This window comes from Daphnia pulex, chromosome 3 (genome assembly GCF_021134715.1).
Source record: "Daphnia pulex isolate KAP4 chromosome 3, ASM2113471v1".
NCBI classification, from domain to species: Eukaryota; Metazoa; Arthropoda; class Branchiopoda; order Diplostraca; family Daphniidae; genus Daphnia; species Daphnia pulex.
This window is the reverse complement of record NC_060019.1, coordinates 6,007,745-6,026,018: the sequence shown is the minus strand read 5'-3', so window position 1 is coordinate 6,026,018 and position 18,274 is coordinate 6,007,745. Positions and strand designations below refer to the sequence as shown.

Here is an 18,274-nt window from a genome sequence, read left to right as displayed (position 1 = left end):
ACGTACCATCCCATTCACAAAGTAAAGTTGTGACTAAGAACAGCAAGATCGATGGCCTCAAGGAGTCTTTGGTATAGAAGACTAGACGCTAGTAGCTTATAATGGGCACTTTACAATACCAAGTACTGCATTCACTCTTGAGTCACGCACTCTTCTTGCTTCAGCATTAACGGCATGATTCAAAAAAGAATTTTACATATTCGAAAAATTAACTGCTGGTTGTTTGTGTATATCTTTCGTGTTCTTGTAGTTAGTCATGTGATTGTAAAGACGTGCACTAAAACTGAGAACAGATTTTACTTTTATGTCTTTTTATCTTTGTTTGTTTCACGGCGTGCCTACATCCATGTTAAATCTCATTTTAAGTTTCTAAGCAAGAATTCAGAATAGCAAAAATTATATCGAGAAGTATAGGCCTACCCGATTAAACCATACTGGTAAAAGTCAGCTGCGTAGAGCTCAAAGTTTTAAAATCAGTAATGAGCACTGAACATCAATTTTTGTGAGTTCATTCCCTTAATTGTTTGTTTGTTTGTTTCAGTAAGTATAATTTTTAAGTTGTTTTTTTTTGTTATCGAGTAAAGAAAATTCATAGTTTAAAAAACATTTTACATCAGAAAAAACTGGTTGCGTTTAGCGGGCAAAACCCGTTTATTTAGAAATATCAAATAATAAAGAAAAACAATTTTGATTCATCGTCTTCCAGTGTAGTACCTCGCGAGCTCCCTGTCACCTACAGCTGCAAGTAACAAATTGGTTTAGCGTCTGAGGCTAGATCGCTTGGTAAAACAAAATCCCCTGGATGCAGCTGCAATCCATTGGAAAACAGCTTCATTCTTATTCTTCGTCCTTGAATTGATATACCGTAACGGCAAAAGAACATCGCTCTGGAAGCGTCGCCCGGATTGCGGAAGAGTAGTGATGCCTTACCCGTATAGAGACCGTTTTCATCCAAAATCATGCTCAAGGAATATACAGGCCCAACTAGATTTTCGAAGAATGCAACGATTTGTTCGCCTGGCGCTAAGTAAGGCAAATTAGACAGATGAATGTACTCGAAGTTGTGCTCGTACATTTGGTGGGAGTGTGCCGAGCTTTCTTGTGCAATTTCAGGTGGTGAGGTGTCGTGTCGTGAATAAACCTCTGTTGATGCCGAAGCTGCTGCATTACTCGATGTTACTTTTCCATAGACGTCCATATCAGCAGGCTCGATGGATGACGGAAGTGCTGCTGGAGTTAATACTCCATAATCATCAGGTATACTGCTAACCATGTCCGAGTCTGCAACAATCTCCGGCAATGCGGGAACAGACGACGGAACAGAAGGATACTCCTCAATCGTCAAAATGACATCGATCTCGCCCGGGTTGGCGGTTGGCGATTCGGACAGTAAAGACTTTTTTAGTTTCTCTAGTCGCCTCTTTTCCCGTCTCCTGGCAGCCAAATCGAAGTTCTTTTTGGCCTTTTTGGCCTTTTTCTTTGCTGCCCTGATTTCATCTTCTGTTGGTGATGCTACAGTATTTTCGATACCGCTAGATAAAACCGGGAGAACGGATTCCATGTGCTCAAATCCATCCGGAAGAGAAGGACGAGCCTTCTCTTCACCTTCCAACTCCTCAAATCCATCCGGAAGAGAAGGAAGAGTGTTCTCTTCACGTTCCAACTGCTCAAATCCATCCGGAAGAGTCTTCTCTTCATGTTCCAGGTGCTCTAATCCATCTGTGGGCGATGGAAGAGTGTTCTCTTCACGTTCCAACTGCTCAAATCCATCCGGAAGAGAAGGAAGAGTGTTCTCTTCACGTTCCAACTGCTCAAATCCATCCGGAAGAGAAGGAAGAGTGTTCTCTTCACGTTCCAACTGCTCAAATCCACCCGGAAGAGTCTTCTCTTCAAGTTCCAACTGCTCAAATCCATCCGGAAGAGAAGGAAGAGTGTTCTCTTCACGTTCCAACTGCTCAAATCCATCCGGAAGAGAAAAAAGAGTGTTCTCTTCACGTTCCAACTGCTCAAATCCACCCGGAAGAGTCTTCTCTTCAAGTTCCAACTGCTCAAATCCATCCGGAAGAGAAGGAAGAGTGTTCTCTTCACGTTCCAACTGCTCAATTCCATCCGGAAGAGAAGGAAGAGTGTTCTCTTCACGTTCCAACTGCTCAAATCCACCCGGAAGAGTCTTCTCTTCAAGTTCCAACTGCTCAAATTCATCCGGAAGAGAAGGAAGAGTGTTCTCTTCAATTTCCAACTGCTCAAATTCATCCGGAAGAGAAGGAAGAGTGTTCTCTTCACGTTCCAACTGCTCAAATCCATCCGGAAGAGTGTTCTCTTCACGTTCCAACTGCTCAAATCCATCCGGAAGAGAAGGAAGAGTGTTCTCTTCACGTTCCAACTGCTCAAATCCATCCGGAAGAGAAGGAAGAGTGTTCTCTTCACGTTCCAACTGCTCAAATCCATCCGGAAGAGTGTTCTCTTCACGTTCCAACTGCTCAAATCCATCCGGAAGAGAAGGAAGAGTGTTCTCTTCACGTTCCAACTGCTCAAATCCACCCGGAAGAGTCTTCTCTTCAAGTTCCAACTGCTCAAATCCATCCGGAAAAGAAGGAAGAGTGTTCTCTACACGTTTTAACTGCTCAAATTCATCCGGAAGAGTCTTCTCTTCAAGTTCCAACTGCTCAAATCCATCCGAAAGAGAAGAAAGAGTGTTCTCTTCACGTTCCAACTGCTCAAATTCATCCGGAAGAGTCTTCTCTTCAAGTTCCAACAGCTCATATCCATCCGGAAGAGAAGGAAGAGTGTTCTCTTCACGTTCCAACTGCTCAAATCCATCCGGAAGAGTGTTCTCTTCAAGTTCCAACTGCTCAAATTCATCCGGAAGAGAAGGAAGAGTGTTCTCTTCACGTTCCAACTGCTCAAATCCATCCGGAAGAGTGTTCTCTTCACGTTCCAACTGCTCAAATCCACCCGGAAGAGTCTTCTCTTCAAGTTCCAACTGCTCAAATCCATCCGGAAGAGAAGGAAGAGTGTTCTCTTCACGTTCCAACTGCTCAAATCCATCCGGAAGAGAAGAAAGAGTGTTCTCTTCACGTTCCAACTGCTCAAATCCACCCGGAAGAGTCTTCTCTTCAAGTTCCAACTGCTCAAATCCATCCGGAAAAGAAGGAAGAGTGTTCTCTTCACGTTCCAACTGCTCAAATTCATCCGGAAGAGTCTTCTCTTCAAGTTCCAACTGCTCAAATCCATCCGGAAGAGAAGAAAGAGTGTTCTCTTCACGTTCCAACTGCTCAAATTCATCCGGAAGAGTCTTCTCTTCAAGTTCCAACAGCTCATATCCATCCGGAAGAGAAGGAAGAGTGTTCTCTTCACGTTCCAACTGCTCAAATCCATCCGGAAGAGTCTTCTCTTCAAGTTCCAACTGCTCAAATTCATCCGGAAGAGAAGGAAGAGTGTTCTCTTCAAGTTCCAACTGCTCAAATTCATCCGGAAGAGAAGGAAGAGTGTTCTCTTCACGTTCCAACTGCTCAAATTCATCCGGAAGAGAAGGAAGAGTGTTCTCTTCAAGTTCTAACTGCTCAAATTCATCCGGAAGAGAAGGAAGAGTGTTCTCTTCACGTTCCAACTGCTCAAATCCATCCGGAAGAGTGTTCTCTTCACGTTCCAACTGCTCAAATCCATCCGGAAGAGAAGGAAGAGTGTTCTCTTCACGTTCCAACTGCTCAAATCCATCCGGAAGAGTGTTCTCTTCACGTTCCAACTGCTCAAATCCATCCGGAAGAGAAGGAAGAGTGTTCTCTTCACGTTCCAACTGCTCAAATCCACCCGGAAGAGTCTTCTCTTCAAGTTCCAACTGCTCAAATCCATCCGGAAAAGAAGGAAGAGTGTTCTCTTCACGTTCTAACTGCTCAAATTCATCCGGAAGAGTCTTCTCTTCAAGTTCCAACTGCTCAAATCCATCCGGAAGAGAAGAAAGAGTGTTCTCTTCACGTTCCAACTGCTCAAATTCATCCGGAAGAGTCTTCTCTTCAAGTTCCAACAGCTCATATCCATACGGAAGAGAAGGAAGAGTGTTCTCTTCACGTTCCAACTGCTCAAATCCATCCGGAAGAGTCTTCTCTTCAAGTTCCAACTGCTCAAATTCATCCGGAAGAGAAGGAAGAGTGTTCTCTTCACGTTCCAACTGCTCAAATCCATCCGGAAGAGGGTTCTCTTCACGTTCCAACTGCTCAAATCCATCCGGAAGAGTCTTCTCTTCTAGTTCCAACTGCTCAAATCCATCCGGAAGAGAAGGAAGAGTGTTCTCTTCACGTTCCAACTGCTCAAATCCATCCGGAAGAGGGTTCTCTTCACGTTCCAACTGCTCAAATCCATCCGGAAGAGTCTTCTCTTCAAGTTCCAACTGCTTAAATTCATCCGGAAGAGAAAGAAGAGTGTTCTCTTCACATTCCGGCTGCTCAAACCCATCCGGAAGAGTCTTCTCTTCACCTTCTAGGAGCTCAAATCCATCCGTGAGCGATGTAAGAGTGATCTCTTCACGTTCCAGCTGCTCAAATCCTTCCGGAAAAGTCTTCTCTTCACCTTCTAGGTGCTCAAATCCATCCATGAGCGATGGAAGAGTGAAGTCTTCACGTTCCAGCTGCTCAAATCCATCCGGAAGGGAAGGAAGAGTGTTCTCTTCACGTTCCAACTGCTCAAATCCATCCGGAAGAGTCTTCTCTTCACGTTCCAACTGCTCAAATCCATCCGGAAGAGTCTTCTCTTCACGTTCCAACTGCTCAAATCCATCCGGAAGAATCTTCTCTTCACGTTCCATATGCTCAAATCCATCCGGAGAACAATCTTTTGTAAATACAAAAGATAGTAAAACGCATGTTGATCTCAATTTTTTCTTCTTGAGGAAATCATACCGACTCCTAAGACGCAAAAAACTCTTAATAGACGAGAGAAAACCCATCTCGACGTCGAAACTTGCCAATTAGCACAGAATTCGTCAATAATATGCGATTTTCAGAAAACTTTGAAGCTTACCATCAAACTCTATGACTCTGATATGATCTTACTGCTACAGATGTGTTCTACTTATAACCTTGCAATGAACCCTTTTGTTCTGCAGTCACCCGTGCTCACAGTTTTTTTCAATTTCGTATTTATCTTTTATCGCGCAATGTTGATTAGTTCAGAAATTATTAATCTAGTGGTTTTTATCAACATTGTTCAATAATTTCTCAGCAATTACTACTTGAGAACATAATTAGAAAAAGAAAAATTTAAAATTGGATAATAGTCCCGTATGTAGGATGAGTAGCGTAGACATAACGGTAAGATAGGATTAACATGTATAATCAAGAACTTGGCAACTGAACGTCTTGACCTTACATATTTTGTAAGTTTTATTGTGAATTTATCTATGCAATTATTCTGTTTGAATTAGCCAACTTCCTCGAGTTCTTTAATTAAAAAACAATCAAAACATGATCTACGTGTTATCTGGTGTAATCATCGCGTTTGGTTGCCATCGTTACGACTGTCATCTTCAAGTGCTTAACCGCCGCTTTAGCAGACGACAGCTGTAAACAAAAGCAAGGCCAAGATCAAAGACACTTTTTTTTTCCTTTTTTTTTGAGCAGCCTTTCCTCTTTTTAGGGTAGAAGAATATATAATTATGTATTGATATACTAAATCTCAAATTGCATTCAAAACCTTATAGATTGGAACAAAGATTGGAAGCCTGGTCCATATCGCAAGACAGGTGCTTAAAGAAGTGACACTGCAGATGGACTCGGATATGGTGTGACTTAATTTTGATGTGTATTTTAAACAGGCAAGAAAAAGTGATCCCAATTTCATTGTAGATGATAAAACCAGCTGTAAAAAATGATAATGAGCCTCCAGCAATCTTTGAGGTGAGAGAAAATTTTGACTACATTAAAAGGGAGAGTGAGGAAGCAGCAGAAGATAACCTTGAAGGGAGCTCCAACGGAGATGAGAATGGAGATGATGATTTTAACTTGGAAGCATTCAATAAGGTTAGAATTTTGATAAAATGTCACAATTATTAATGCTAAACCCATATTTTCTTTACAGGAATATCCTGAGCTTAGTGACACAACACACCAAAGAAAATATGGATGTAAAGATACTTGAAAGTTATTTCATCACAAGAATGTTTTGGTATGACATATGAATATATACTATGGGTCTGGGACCAAGCTATGCACCTGTGAATTGTGATACATGTGTGAAAACATTTTTAGGCAGTGATTATTTGCGACTTCACGCCATCCAACATCAGGGAGTGAAGCCCTTTAAATGTGACGTTTTTACGACCGATCCAACTTACGTCAACATACGAGATCACGGGTGAAAAACTGGCCATTTGTCCGTACTGTCCGCACAAATACTTAAACTGATTGATGACATGAGAAAACATTTGACTATTCACATGAAAGAAAAAGCACTTTAGTATGATACCAGTGGTGTGTAACCTCACAATATTTTTCTTCATAACTTTCTCAAGATTTTTAACTGTTAATATAATCAAGTTTAGGTAAAATTTTCTCGCTTTAAACTGCGCTGAAAACTGGATTAGTTGCCCACCAGCGGTTACACACAGGAGAACGTCGTTTTGCTTGTGAATATTGACCAATGTGTTTCCAATATCACACGTCAATGACACGAGTTTGGCTAATTCATACAGGTTAATACTTTAAATCAAAATCTAAAATCTAACTTTGTTTGACTATTGAATCCTTCCATTTATAGGTGATAAACAGTTTTTGTGCACTCAGTGTGGTAAGACATTTACGCAAGTTGCAAATATGAAGCGGGATATGCTGACGCACACATCAGAAAGCAAAGGACAACTTTATCCCGGTCCTTTTTATGGTGTTGAGTTGGTATCGAAGAGCGACGTCCGAATCCATGTGGCCAAAGAACACGAGCAAAAGAATAAGAGTCAGCAGCCCAATACCACCGGATCTTCAGTAGCAGAAGAAAATCCTGATTGAGAAGCTAACAATGAGTTCATAACTATTTACGCGGAGGAGGAAAATCTATCAAGACTAACGTTGCATGCGAAGAAACAAGAAGACATTTGAACATACTGATTCATGCGGATTGATTCATATCTGTCGAACTTTTCCGCCAGAAGCCACCCATTAGCGTGCTTTAGCGATCGGTGTGTGTTTAGTATCTGTGTGTTCTTACAATTCCCGTTCCTTCTACTTTTCTTTCACTTTTTTTGTTAAATTTCACACTTGGACTTGACGGCTTAGTTTTCATGCAATTAGCTTGTGTTATTTAAATTTTAAATGTAATGGTGCCTATCATTGCTGCAGTAACATCACAAATTACGAGTAAACGCGATTAAAGTTTAAATGATGTAAGACCGCTAACAATTGAGATTCATTCCAGCCACTGGTAAAGTATATAGCTAGCTCACTAAGATGCTATCTTTAATAAATCAACTAGTATGGAATAAGTTATTATCGCGTCACGCAATAGACATTTGACATTTAATTTCTTGTGCCTGACCTTGGCGATGTGTCACAATACAAACTACACAACCAACACAATAAAAAAGGTAGCAGCCCACCTAGCAAAAGTTCGCACAGTTCGTGAACAAACAGTGAACAAAAACTCCCTGTTCATGAACAATGTACATGAACATGGAGTGTACATTTTCCTCCCTATTGCCGCCCTCAGTGCGTGAACAGTTCACGAACAAAAGTGAACAAAAGACCTTCCCAGTGCGTGGACTGGGTGTATTTTGTTCATATTTAGGGAATAAAATCTGTACTATTATTTGCTGCTAGTCGTTGTAATTTTTTAATAAATAATACGTAAAGTGCACTTAACTTGATTATATTGTCCATTAGAACACATATATGACATATTAGTTAACACATGACATACAAGATAACACCAAGTCAGAATTGAACACAACAGTTGCATATTGAGTAAACAATTAAATCACTGGAGAAATTGGATCAATGGCTCTTGAATTCTCGTTGGATGATGAAGAATGTGTTCTTTTGCAATTTCCAAGGAAAAAAGAACTGGGAAAGTAAATTGCAGGTTTTCTCGACAAACTCTTCTTCCTTGTTTCATGAGTTGTTTTCAAGCCGTCAGATTCATTTTCAGCTGCACGTTGATCCATTTCTTTTGCCTGATTCCAGTAACCTAAAGTGAAATAATTGAAATGTAGTTATTTTAAAAATCAGATAAACACAGAGTGTCAGCAAAGGAATATAACATCATATCTTTAATGCAAATGTCACTCATGAGTGAACTTACCAAAGACTAAGCCTTCTGTATTGATACTCGGTCCAGGTATCTGGTATTACATGATCCATGATGCTATTCATCCTTTTTTGTCCCTTCAAGTGGGACGGATACTTAAGAACATCCTAAGCAATGGCCACCTCTCTGAGACTATTGAAATCAGATAAACACACAGTGTCAGCAAAAGAATATAACATCATATCTTTAATGCAAATGTCACTCATGAGTGAACTTACCAAAGACTAAGCCTTCTGTATTGATACTCGGTCCAGGTATCTGGTATTACATGATCCATGATGCTCTCCATTCTTTTTTGTCCCTTCAAGTGGGACGGATACTTGAGAACATCCTAAGCAATGGCCACCTGACTATTGAAATCAGATAAACACACAGTGTCAGCAAAGGAATATAACATCATATCGTTAATGCAAAATGTCACTCATGAGTGAACTTACCAATGACTCTAAGCCTCCTTCCTGTATTGATACTCGGTCCAGGTATCTTCTGGTATTACATGATCCATGATGCTCTCCATTCTTTTTTGTCCCTTCATGTGGGACGGATACTTGAGAACATCCTAAGCAATGGCCACCTCTCTGAGACTATTGAAATCAGATAAATACAGTGTCAGCAAAGGAATATAACATCATATCGTTAATGCAAAATGTCACTCATGAGTGAACTTACCACAGACTCTAATCCTCCTGTATTCATACTCGGTCCAGGAATCTTCTGGTATAACATGATCCATTATGCTCTTCATCCTTTTTGGTCCCTTCAAGTTGGACGGATACTTAAGAACATTCTCATCAATGGTCCACCGCTCTGAGACTATTGCAAGTTCTGTTCTGTCTTCCACAAACAATTCTGCTAATATATACTTCCATGAAATGGCGGTTTTAGTCATTCCAAGATCCTATTTGTAAATAAAATACAGTAAGTTGTCGATTGTGAACATCTCTAATGTATAGAAGTAGCGTGGCCTTTATGATAATCAACCGGCATTTGCTTAGCAAAAGTATATACTACGATACACTTAAAATTTCTTGACTGAAAACAAAATATGTTGTAATTCATTACATAAGTAACAAGTGTTCTCACCTTTTCTGTGCGAAATATTGTGAAAAAATCAATTTTTAGATGGCATTAACGAGATCAAATCCGCCATTTGTTCAAGTCTTTCTTACTAATTCCGTACAAGCTATAGTAGACAACAACGTCGCCAGATGAAAAATTTTTAATTATAAAAATTAGTTCTGCTTTTGCACCGATAATTAATGAGTTCGTTAATTTTTTTAAATTTTATATAATTTTGAAATAAGTTGTAAATGGTGATTCAAACATTGTATAAAAAATTAAGTTTTTAATTCTACGTTTCAAACATGTCAATACTGCAATTTTCTTAACTATCGATAATTGGGACTTGTCAAAATTACAGTTGCATTTTTTAATGGCGTCCGGATCAGTCCTTTTTGACACGTAAAATTAGTGCTTGGCTTTCATTACATTAAAAACTGCACTTATTACATTGCCCTGGACTTAATTGATTGTGAGATCTTTATTGTTGCAGTTAAAATAAGGTAAAAAAATTTAATCAGCACTTGTCATTCATGGAAATGATATTGATGAAATTTTTTTTAATATTTTGAACAGGTGTTTTTTATGATTATCTAAAAAGTAAACACATCATACTTCCTATAAACTAGCCATTGAGCTTTTAGTGTTCTGTAAAAAATAAACTCATCCTCAGGTACAAACAATTGGAGACAATACCTCATAGATGTAAACCTGATTTAATACTCGTGCTGTTTGCTTTTAGATTTAGAGGTTGCGAGTCCAATTGAGGCTGGATAAGTTGGCTCTTTCAGAACATTCTGTAAACTTGCGAAAGACAAGGACTGTTGGAGGTAATAATTACAATAGTTGTCTACCGTTGTTATTCAAGGTTTTCTTTAACCTTTCATTTTTTAGTAGGCATGTCAAAATTGTTTAAGAAGAGGAAAGAAAATGTCAAACCCCGTCAACTGCGCCATCGTTTTTTGCACACCTTGACAAATGCCATTGAAGAAGAAACGAACGTGAGCTGGGGGATGAATTTATGACAGAGAGCGGCTTTATGGGTGACGATGAAGAGGAAATATCCTATGATGACTCCAACAATGACAATGTAGAGTTTTTCTCCGTTCACCAAATAGAAAGGGATGATAGCCTTCGACAGAGCACTGTAAGCCACGAATCATTTTATGAAGGACTAGAATCTGAATATGATTTGGAAAGTGTCGTCAGTGATGAAGGTGTCCCTTTAGAAAGCTGTGATTCATCGACATACAACTCTTCGGACAGCGACTCAGACTATGCAACTGAGAAGAATGAAGTCAACGAGCAAGACTTCCATCACGCTGATATTGAAGAAATCCTTGTAGATGACAACGATGTCGATGGTGCTACTGAGTTACGAAACTTCTTGGCCACCTTCGTAACGAACAAAAATCTCTCCGGGAGTGCTGGGAATTATTTGTTGAAAGGATTAAAGGCTCTGAATCGAATTCAATTTTGTCTATCAAATATGTTGATTGTCTTTCTCCTACCTTACAACTATGGCCAGTAGCATTCATTTTGCATAAAATTTTTCTTGTACCAAATGTTTTTAATTGTGAAGAGGCTGAAGAAGGAGGTGAACGTTATGTGGCTTTTCCACTTCTCATGGAAAATAAAATTGAGTGAATATCAATACATAATCAATTCATAGAAGAAAAGTTGGTGTTTTTGAGTAAATTTATCATTCAGTTTTATTAAACGTAAAAAATGTCAAAATTATTATAAAACTAGCTTGTTCGTATTTGTGCGGGATTTGTGAGCAGTAAGAAAAAGTATACATTTTGGGAGTGAACTGAGAGTGATATGTTCACTCACAAAACGAGGGAAAAAATGTGTGCGGAGATTTTTGACGTGTTCGTGTTTTGTTCACTATCTGGGAGAACTCGTGCTAGCTGGGAGGTAGGCCATCATACACAATGTTTGTATTTGTCAACTACTGGTGGTATCGAGAACTGGAGTACTCTGCGGAAGTCTGAACAACAGGAGCTTGACATTTCGAGACGTATATAAAATGATAATGTGTTTCTGTTTTTGTGTACACAAGGTATTTGCATAATACCATTATTGGGCCATCGCAATTTACCAAAAAGATCGGAGACTTCATAAAAAAATTTTTTATTTCTTTTTTCTAGTTACGTTATTGATTATTTCCTCGGGTTTTTAAAAGTAATTTAATAGTAATGTTCAGGACGAGTACGAATACATTTCGTTAAACTATATTATTATTATTTTTTTACAATCAACACAAATTGAACATCTTAGGCTCCTCTTTCCATTTCAATAGGTTTAAACTGACCTCTCAGCTCTTTTTCCATTTCAAAAACCTTTTTCTTAAATTGTAATGCAATTTCAGCATTCGGCTCTACTCCATCACCTTTAGTGTACATTCTGCTAACATTGGCACAAGCATATATATTACCAAGATCACAAGCCTTTATGCTGTAATTGAAGGCAGAGGTCATGTTTTTTTCTAAAACTTCAGGTACACCAGTCAAATACATGCCACTAAGATAGTAGCAGCCATTGTGGTTCCCCTTCTCACACGACTGGTTCAGAAATCCCATTCCTTGTGGGTAATCTAGTTTAACTTTAATTTTTTCATTGTTGGCTGTACACATAAGGCCAGCATACAGACAAGAATCTGCATCTCCAAAATTGCACCCTTTCTTAAAGTAATCAAATGCTTTTGATGGGTCTGCAGGACCACCTTTACCAGTTAAAGCATAAGAAGCAAATTTATGGCAGCTGCGGCTGAATTGGTAGTCATCACATGTAGATCTGTACAATGAAGCTGCTTTGTTGAAATCTTTTTTGATGCTTTCCATGAAATCTCCCAGAAGGTGACATACTGCAACATACAAATCATTACGTCATTACTTTAAACGTGATTTTGGTCACGAATACCGGCACTTACCTTCCGGTTTCTTTTCGCTCAAACATCCAAACCTGTACTCAGTTCCTAAATTGTCCAAGTACTGTTTCACCTCTTCATCAGTTTTTAGATCCCACGCCATGACGGAAATGTAAATATTTTCTTCTGAATTAATACAAATGGAATTAAGATTTAAACTTTGTTAGAATGTTACATCATTGGTTACTTTGAAAGTTGATTTTTCGTTTTCGTCTGCAAGGCTCACAGACTCCATCTATGAAGAGATTTCCATGTTTCGTTGTAATTTGGAAGGAGATAAAAAAAAAATAATAATTTAATCTAAGAAGGCATAATTAAGAAGAAGTAGAAACAAAAGTATTTAATTAAATTTTTATTCAAAAATCACATTTCTTTTTCAAAATATTAAAAAACACAATTCAAACTAAACTCTCGAGTCTCGAGTCTCGACGTCTCAGACTCTCAGTCTCAGGCTTCCCTTTCCAGTTCAACGGGTTTAAATTGATCTTTCAGTTCCTTTCCCATAACAATGACTTTTTTCTTATATACATTTGCTAATTCAGGATTCTTCTCAACTCCATCACCTTTTTTGTACATTCTGCTTATATTTGCACAAGCATATATATTTCCAAGTTCACAAGCCTTGTTGCTGTAGTCATATGCTGTGGCCATATTTTTCTTCAAAACATCAGGAACCCCGAAAAAATATATCCCACTGATATAGTGACAGCTGTTGTGGTTTCCTTTGTCACAGGACTGATTCAGAAATCCCATTCCTTGAAGATAATCTTGTTTAATTTTAGTGTTTTCATTGTCATACATACACATAAGGCCAGCAAAAAAGCAGGAGCCTGAATCTTCCAAATGACAGCCTTTCTTAAAGTATTCAAATGCTTTCAGGTAGTCGGGTGGACTACCTTTACCAGTCAATGAATAGGTAGCATATTTATGACAGCTGTGGCTGAAACTGTAGTCATCACAAGTGGATCGATATATAATAGCGGCTTTTTTCAAATCCCTTTTGAAGCCTTCCATGAAATCTCCTAGAAGATGGCATACTGCATCAAACAAACAAACAAACCATTAAGTGTGTGAACGTGGTAACATTGGTCACGCCTATTGCACTCCGGAGTCCGGAGCGCTCTAGTGTCAAAAGTGGCTATTGCACTCCGGAGTCCGGAGTCCTCTAGCGTCAAAAGTGGCTATTGCACTCCGGAAAGGAAATATGAAGTCAAATATGAAGTCATTTATGGCGACGAATGGCAAATAACGACTGATTCTGTGTTTTTACTGGTTTTGAATTCATTAAAAATTAAATTAAGGGTAAGAAATAAATTTGCAATATATTTATAACAATCAAATATATTTGAATTTCATTAATAAACACAAATAGCCATTAGCCAGTATAAAAGATGGGACTTAGTATTGTTAACTTAGCTAGAGTCGGAGAGTCCACCATTGAATCAGTACCTTAGATTCAAATTGCAAATAAACAGGAATAAAGTAGAATGTATAAACATATCAATTCAGGGTGATGTTTCTTGATAAACATTTCAACTTCTTGCTCTATTCTCCTCGGCGTTTGAACCCAAAGCAACCCATCATCAAAGGACGAGGCGCTTCCATATTCCGCTCTTAAAGGATCTTTGATTGACGCCGCCATATGTGCCAATTCTTTCCCCTCTTAAATCAATTACTTTTTCATTGTCAGTTCATTCATGTGATGACAAAGCACCGAGTGAAACTGAACACGAAAATACCAAGTATTTTTTCGCACTCACAATTCAGTTAAAATGTCTTTTGATATTCTCACTATAATAAAGGAAACTGCATGTTAACTTAGTTATGTATTGTTTTGTTTCAAGATATGAAAGACGTGTCTAGCTGTTAGTTTATTGGAATAAGGGACACGGACATTGCATGGTTTATAGCGTGAAATCAGCTGAATCACACGTTACGTGTCAATCAGCAGAAATAGTGAGTTGCTGGTCAATGCGTTTCAAGGTCACAAAGAACCCCTCGAAGCCCCGTTCTGAGAATTCCGGCTCGACCTTCAGGCAAGTATGGGGGTGTCAGAGGGTGACTCACTATGTCGTGTGTTTATAGCGTGTTTAACAACCTGTCTAAATCCTTACTTTGAATATAATGATCTCTGTGTAATATAAACTGCAATGAAATACAGAAATACCTGATTTCCAATCCTTTTGGTGATATTGATATCGAGGCTTATGAAGAATTTTGTGTGAGTAGGAATTGTGGTAACACCTTAGCAAATAGAGCAAGAAGTTAAAAATGTTAACAAGAAATATCACCCTGAATTGATATGTTTTATAAATTCTCCTTTATTCCTGTTGCAAGACACTTAACTATATTTACAATTTGAATTTTAAGGTACTGATTCAATGTTGGACATAGTACTCTAGCTAAGTTAACAATAACTAAATATAAGTTCCATCTTACTACTATCATTATCCGACTATCTGTATTTATTAGTGAAATTCAAATATATTTGATTGTTATTTATTTTGAATTCAAATAAAAACCATTCAAATTTCAAAACACAGAAACAGAATGCCATTCGCCGCCAAATGAAAGTACTACATGTTTCCTTTCCGGAGTGCAATAGCCATTTTTGACGCTAGAGGACTCCGGACTCCGGAGTGCAATAGCCACTTTTGACACTAGAGCGCTCCGGACTCCGGAGTGCAATAGATTTTACCGGTAACATTGGTCACAAATACCGATCTCACCTTCAGGTTTCTTTTCGTTGAAACATCCAAACCTATAGTCGTTTCCCAACTTATCAGAGAATTGTTTCACCTCTTCCTCATTTTTGAAATTCCATGCCATAACAGAACTTGACGAATTTGTTTTTATTTTGGTACATGTATAATAACACAAACGTTTGCGGGCTTGCGGCTAGGGACTACTTTATTTTTCGTCTGCACTGCCAGACTGCGCGCTCCATCTGTTAAAGGACTAGCATTATTGTTAAAACGCCATCTGTGAAAGGGAAATTTCAAGTCGTGACATTTTTTAAAGATTAAAAAAAATCAAAAAATGAAATTATTCTTGGACATGTGCACTCTAGTGCTGAATTATTTATAGATCATGGAAAAATATATTAATTTTCTTTTTAAAATTCTGCTGAGAAAAGAAAATACTGCAAAGCCCACGCGTGTCTTAATTACTAATTGAAATTTCTTCCTTCGCGAACGCACGATCCGCGTCGTCACTTTTCCGCGGTAACTAGAGTCGGACGTGATTTTGCATCTTATCTGGTCCATTTTTACCCACAGGTTACGTGCTTTGTCACGCTTACAATAGTGGCGTCACAAATATTTTTAAAATGAAAAAAAAGGGAAAATGTCTTGTTGAAATGAAGCCAATCCAGTAAATACCGGCGTGCTCACGCAAACGTTGAAACTTTTTTGTAATGGACGACCAACTTGGCAACTAGAGTATGTTTATTAGGGTGTTAAGTTAAGGGTGAATAATTTTTTAAGCCGAAAAAGTGAAATCTGTAAAGTTATTTTGGGATAATAGATTTTCACGGAGATCGCTTCAATCAGAAAGCGTTATAAGACAACGAATCGGAAAAACAAAACGGAAGTTATCCATTATACACAACTGCCAACCGTGGTAAAAGAATCAAATGCATTGAGGACTTGGGAAAACCGCAAAACGGATGTTGTTGAACGGTCAGCGGCCTAGCGATTCTGCGATCTGCTCCATTGTCGTGCTACATCATAAATTCGTTTAGTGCCTCGGTTTTCCCTCTAGTGCCCCTTACCGTTCAAAACGGCAGCAATTTCTGTACGTGGCGCTGAATTACCTTTCTCAGAGCTATAGATACCTGGTCAGTTCATGGCTGTGTTGGCTTCCCTATCCCGGATTCAGGGTAAACGTAAGCCGATTTTCAGGGGGTTTTAGGGCGGAGCTTGTCAGAAGTTGTGAAGTGGAAGAATGAATCAGCGCCATCTAGTGATAAGACGTTGAATACTTTCGGCGGCCATTTTTGTGTAATATGTGAATACGGCGGCCATCATCGTGTATTACGTGAATGAAGCCTAACCATAATTTCTGTAAAAATGGTTGGCAGGTGTGCTGTTCCTGGTTGTAAAACAACATATTACAAAGGAAATCAAAAAGAAAATGATGTAACTTTGTTTGCAGTTCCTAAAACTTCATTATCAAAATGGCAAGAACTAATTCCATGTAGCAATTTGACGAGCACCTCACGTATTTGCTCCCGTCATTTTGACGAAAGTGACTTTAAATCAGGGATTTAAATTTTTAACGTGTTCCATCCTTTCCAACGTAGGCATCTTAATGCTGGAGCAATTCCCAAACATTTTCTCATAAATGGTATGTATTTCCTTTCCTGTAAAATCTTTAATGTCACACAGAAACTAAACCATTTTCATTTTAGATACAATCTAGCCGACAAGCAATGTAAAATGTTGATGGTTTTAAATGGAGAAATAACCTTAATGGTATTTTTACATATGTTTATTTTGTTTAACATCAAATAACGCTATTCTTAAATATGTATTGCAGTGGAAGCAAATGCTAGCAATGCATCAGTAAGGAAACGACCAAAAGTAGACAAACCACCTACTACGTCAAAGAGAAAAAAAGTTGACAGTACAGGTATTGATAATAGTTCTCTTTACATTTTATTTTGAAGAGCAATTGCTTTAATTTTATCTTATAGCACCCTCCATGGAAGTTACCTCTACTATTCAAGAAACAATCGACATTCACCAGGCTGCTGAAGAAGGAATTGTTGATCCACTTCCTGATTCAAGCAAAGAAAATCTTGCTGTTGTCATTGAAGATACGACAGTTGCATCGCCTTCTATGGAAGCTACCTCTACTATTCAAGAATCAATGGACATTCCCCAGGCTGCTGAAGAAGCTATTTTTGATCCACTTCCTGATGTAATGAACAAAAACGTTGCTGTTGTCATTGAAGATTCGACAGTTACATCACCTTCTATGGAAGCAAGCTCTACTAATTTCAAGTCTAATTTTGTGACATTTCAGTCACTAGTAACTTTATCAATGATACCAAAGAATTGGATATGGTCTTTTGATCAAATCAAACAAATGATTTATTGCATTTCGATGGATCAACTACCAAATGGAAATTATAATGTGAAAAGTGTACATTTTCAAAACAAACAAGAAGTAATGTATTATGTCAACGGAAAGAACATTCCATCAAGCACTACTGCTTTGTCAAACCATTTCACAACAGTTGAAAATATAACGCAATTGATAAAGGATTTCAACGATCGAAAAATTTGTTCATGCATTCCTCATTAAAGGTTCATAAATATTAACTTTTAATCTCGTCTTTCTGGTATATTGGACTCAGCTGGCGTGTTAAGATCGAAATATTGCAGAAAGAGAATAAAATTCAAAGTAACTAAGAATAAAACGTACCATGTATTTACACCACATATTTTTTTTACACAACCAAACAATAAAATGTAAAAATGTGAGGACACTTAAAAAGATAGGACACTTAGAAGTTAGATAAAACTTAGAGGTTTGACAGTTGGATACTTCTCCTTTTTATTATTGTTTACTTCTTGTAGAAAAGTAAGCTGTGATTGGCCAATGAGTTTTTCATAGACCCTTCCTGATTGGCTGGCTTCACGTAGTAGCTGACACACTCACTAGAGGCGCTCATTCATTCTTCCAAATCGGCTTACGTTTACCCTGAAACCGGGATAGGGAAGCCAACACAGCCATGAACTGACCAGGTATCTATAGCTCTGCCTTTCTAAAGTACGCTAATAATATATTTTTTTTTTTCATGTTTCACATTATACTGCGTTCTGCGTATTGTAGGCGGAAATAATATTACCGTAAGCAGCTCTCTTTTGGCTTGACGATGAGTATCTCCCTCTAGACGCTGGAGGGCTCAGCTGTCTACTAGTAATATTGTGGTCGTAGACATCAACAGTGATGGATTCTGAAGAGTAGTTGTGCCCAGTTTCTGGG

At 38.3% G+C, this 18,274-nt stretch overlaps 3 protein-coding genes and 3 long non-coding RNA genes across 13 annotated transcripts; 3 read left to right on the top strand and 3 right to left on the bottom strand.

Moving 5' to 3' along the window:
- Positions 1-5,382: 5,382 nt before the first annotated feature.
- LOC124191333 lies at positions 5,383-7,365 on the top strand. Of its 4 annotated transcripts, none has more exons than XR_006873376.1 (7): positions 5,385-5,632; positions 5,696-5,737; positions 5,810-6,014; positions 6,073-6,159; positions 6,243-6,464; positions 6,531-6,685; positions 6,751-7,365. It is a non-coding gene; the product is annotated as an uncharacterized LOC124191333 (long non-coding RNA). The 4 variants fall into 4 exon arrangements; XR_006873375.1 differs by having other exon boundaries at positions 5,696-5,776; positions 5,841-6,014; positions 6,536-6,685; XR_006873374.1 differs by having other exon boundaries at positions 5,386-5,632; positions 5,696-5,776; positions 5,841-6,014.
- A 470-nt stretch (positions 7,366-7,835) lies between these two features.
- Positions 7,836-9,486, bottom strand: LOC124191335. Of its 2 annotated transcripts, XR_006873380.1 has the most exons (6): positions 9,373-9,486; positions 8,959-9,187; positions 8,727-8,873; positions 8,508-8,639; positions 8,284-8,421; positions 7,836-8,169 (listed from the first exon to the last, which is right to left on the bottom strand). It is a non-coding gene; the product is annotated as an uncharacterized LOC124191335 (long non-coding RNA). The 2 variants fall into 2 exon arrangements; XR_006873379.1 differs by lacking the exon at positions 8,508-8,639 and having other exon boundaries at positions 9,373-9,480.
- Positions 9,487-9,684: 198 nt separating this feature from the next.
- On the top strand, positions 9,685-11,027 carry LOC124191334. Its single transcript, XR_006873378.1, has 4 exons — positions 9,685-9,851; positions 9,925-10,021; positions 10,091-10,178; positions 10,243-11,027. It is a non-coding gene; the product is annotated as an uncharacterized LOC124191334 (long non-coding RNA).
- A 440-nt stretch (positions 11,028-11,467) lies between these two features.
- On the bottom strand, positions 11,468-12,613 carry LOC124191329 (cytochrome c oxidase assembly factor 7 homolog). Its single transcript, XM_046584501.1, has 3 exons — positions 12,468-12,613; positions 12,284-12,406; positions 11,468-12,217 (listed from the first exon to the last, which is right to left on the bottom strand). Exons 2-3 carry the CDS (start codon positions 12,381-12,383, stop codon positions 11,628-11,630), a joined length of 690 nt encoding a protein of 229 aa, XP_046440457.1. The 5' UTR covers positions 12,384-12,406; positions 12,468-12,613; the 3' UTR covers positions 11,468-11,627.
- Positions 12,614-12,617: 4 nt separating this feature from the next.
- LOC124191330 (cytochrome c oxidase assembly factor 7 homolog) lies at positions 12,618-18,274 on the bottom strand. 4 transcript variants are annotated; one of them, XM_046584502.1, is made up of 3 exons: positions 18,138-18,274; positions 15,010-16,098; positions 12,618-13,317 (listed from the first exon to the last, which is right to left on the bottom strand). In XM_046584502.1, exons 2-3 carry the CDS (start codon positions 15,107-15,109, stop codon positions 12,728-12,730), a joined length of 690 nt encoding a protein of 229 aa, XP_046440458.1. In that variant the 5' UTR covers positions 15,110-16,098; positions 18,138-18,274; the 3' UTR covers positions 12,618-12,727. The 4 variants fall into 4 exon arrangements, with proteins under 4 accessions (XP_046440458.1, XP_046440459.1, XP_046440460.1 ...); XM_046584503.1 differs by having other exon boundaries at positions 15,010-15,262; positions 18,138-18,266; XM_046584504.1 differs by having other exon boundaries at positions 15,010-15,227; positions 18,138-18,263.
- LOC124191332 lies at positions 16,738-17,607 on the top strand. The gene is made up of 3 exons (XM_046584506.1): positions 16,738-16,755; positions 16,820-16,912; positions 16,977-17,607. Exon 3 carries the CDS (start codon positions 16,985-16,987, stop codon positions 17,588-17,590), a length of 606 nt encoding a protein of 201 aa, XP_046440462.1. The 5' UTR covers positions 16,738-16,755; positions 16,820-16,912; positions 16,977-16,984; the 3' UTR covers positions 17,591-17,607.

Bases quoted from the DNA above. Each gene is read 5' to 3' on its own strand.
- LOC124191329 (XM_046584501.1), bottom strand. From the start codon at position 12,383: ATGGCGTGGGATCTAAAAACTGATGAAGAGGTGAAACAGTACTTGGAC. The intron at 12,218-12,283 runs GTAAGTGCCGGT...TGTATGTTGCAG, and splicing joins GAGCGAAAAGAAACCGGAAG to TATGTCACCTTCTGGGAGAT.
- LOC124191330 (XM_046584502.1), bottom strand. From the start codon at position 15,109: ATGGCATGGAATTTCAAAAATGAGGAAGAGGTGAAACAATTCTCTGAT. The intron at 13,318-15,009 runs GTGAGATCGGTA...TGTTTGATGCAG, and splicing joins CAACGAAAAGAAACCTGAAG to TATGCCATCTTCTAGGAGAT.
- LOC124191332 (XM_046584506.1), top strand. From the start codon at position 16,985: ATGGAAGTTACCTCTACTATTCAAGAAACAATCGACATTCACCAGGCT.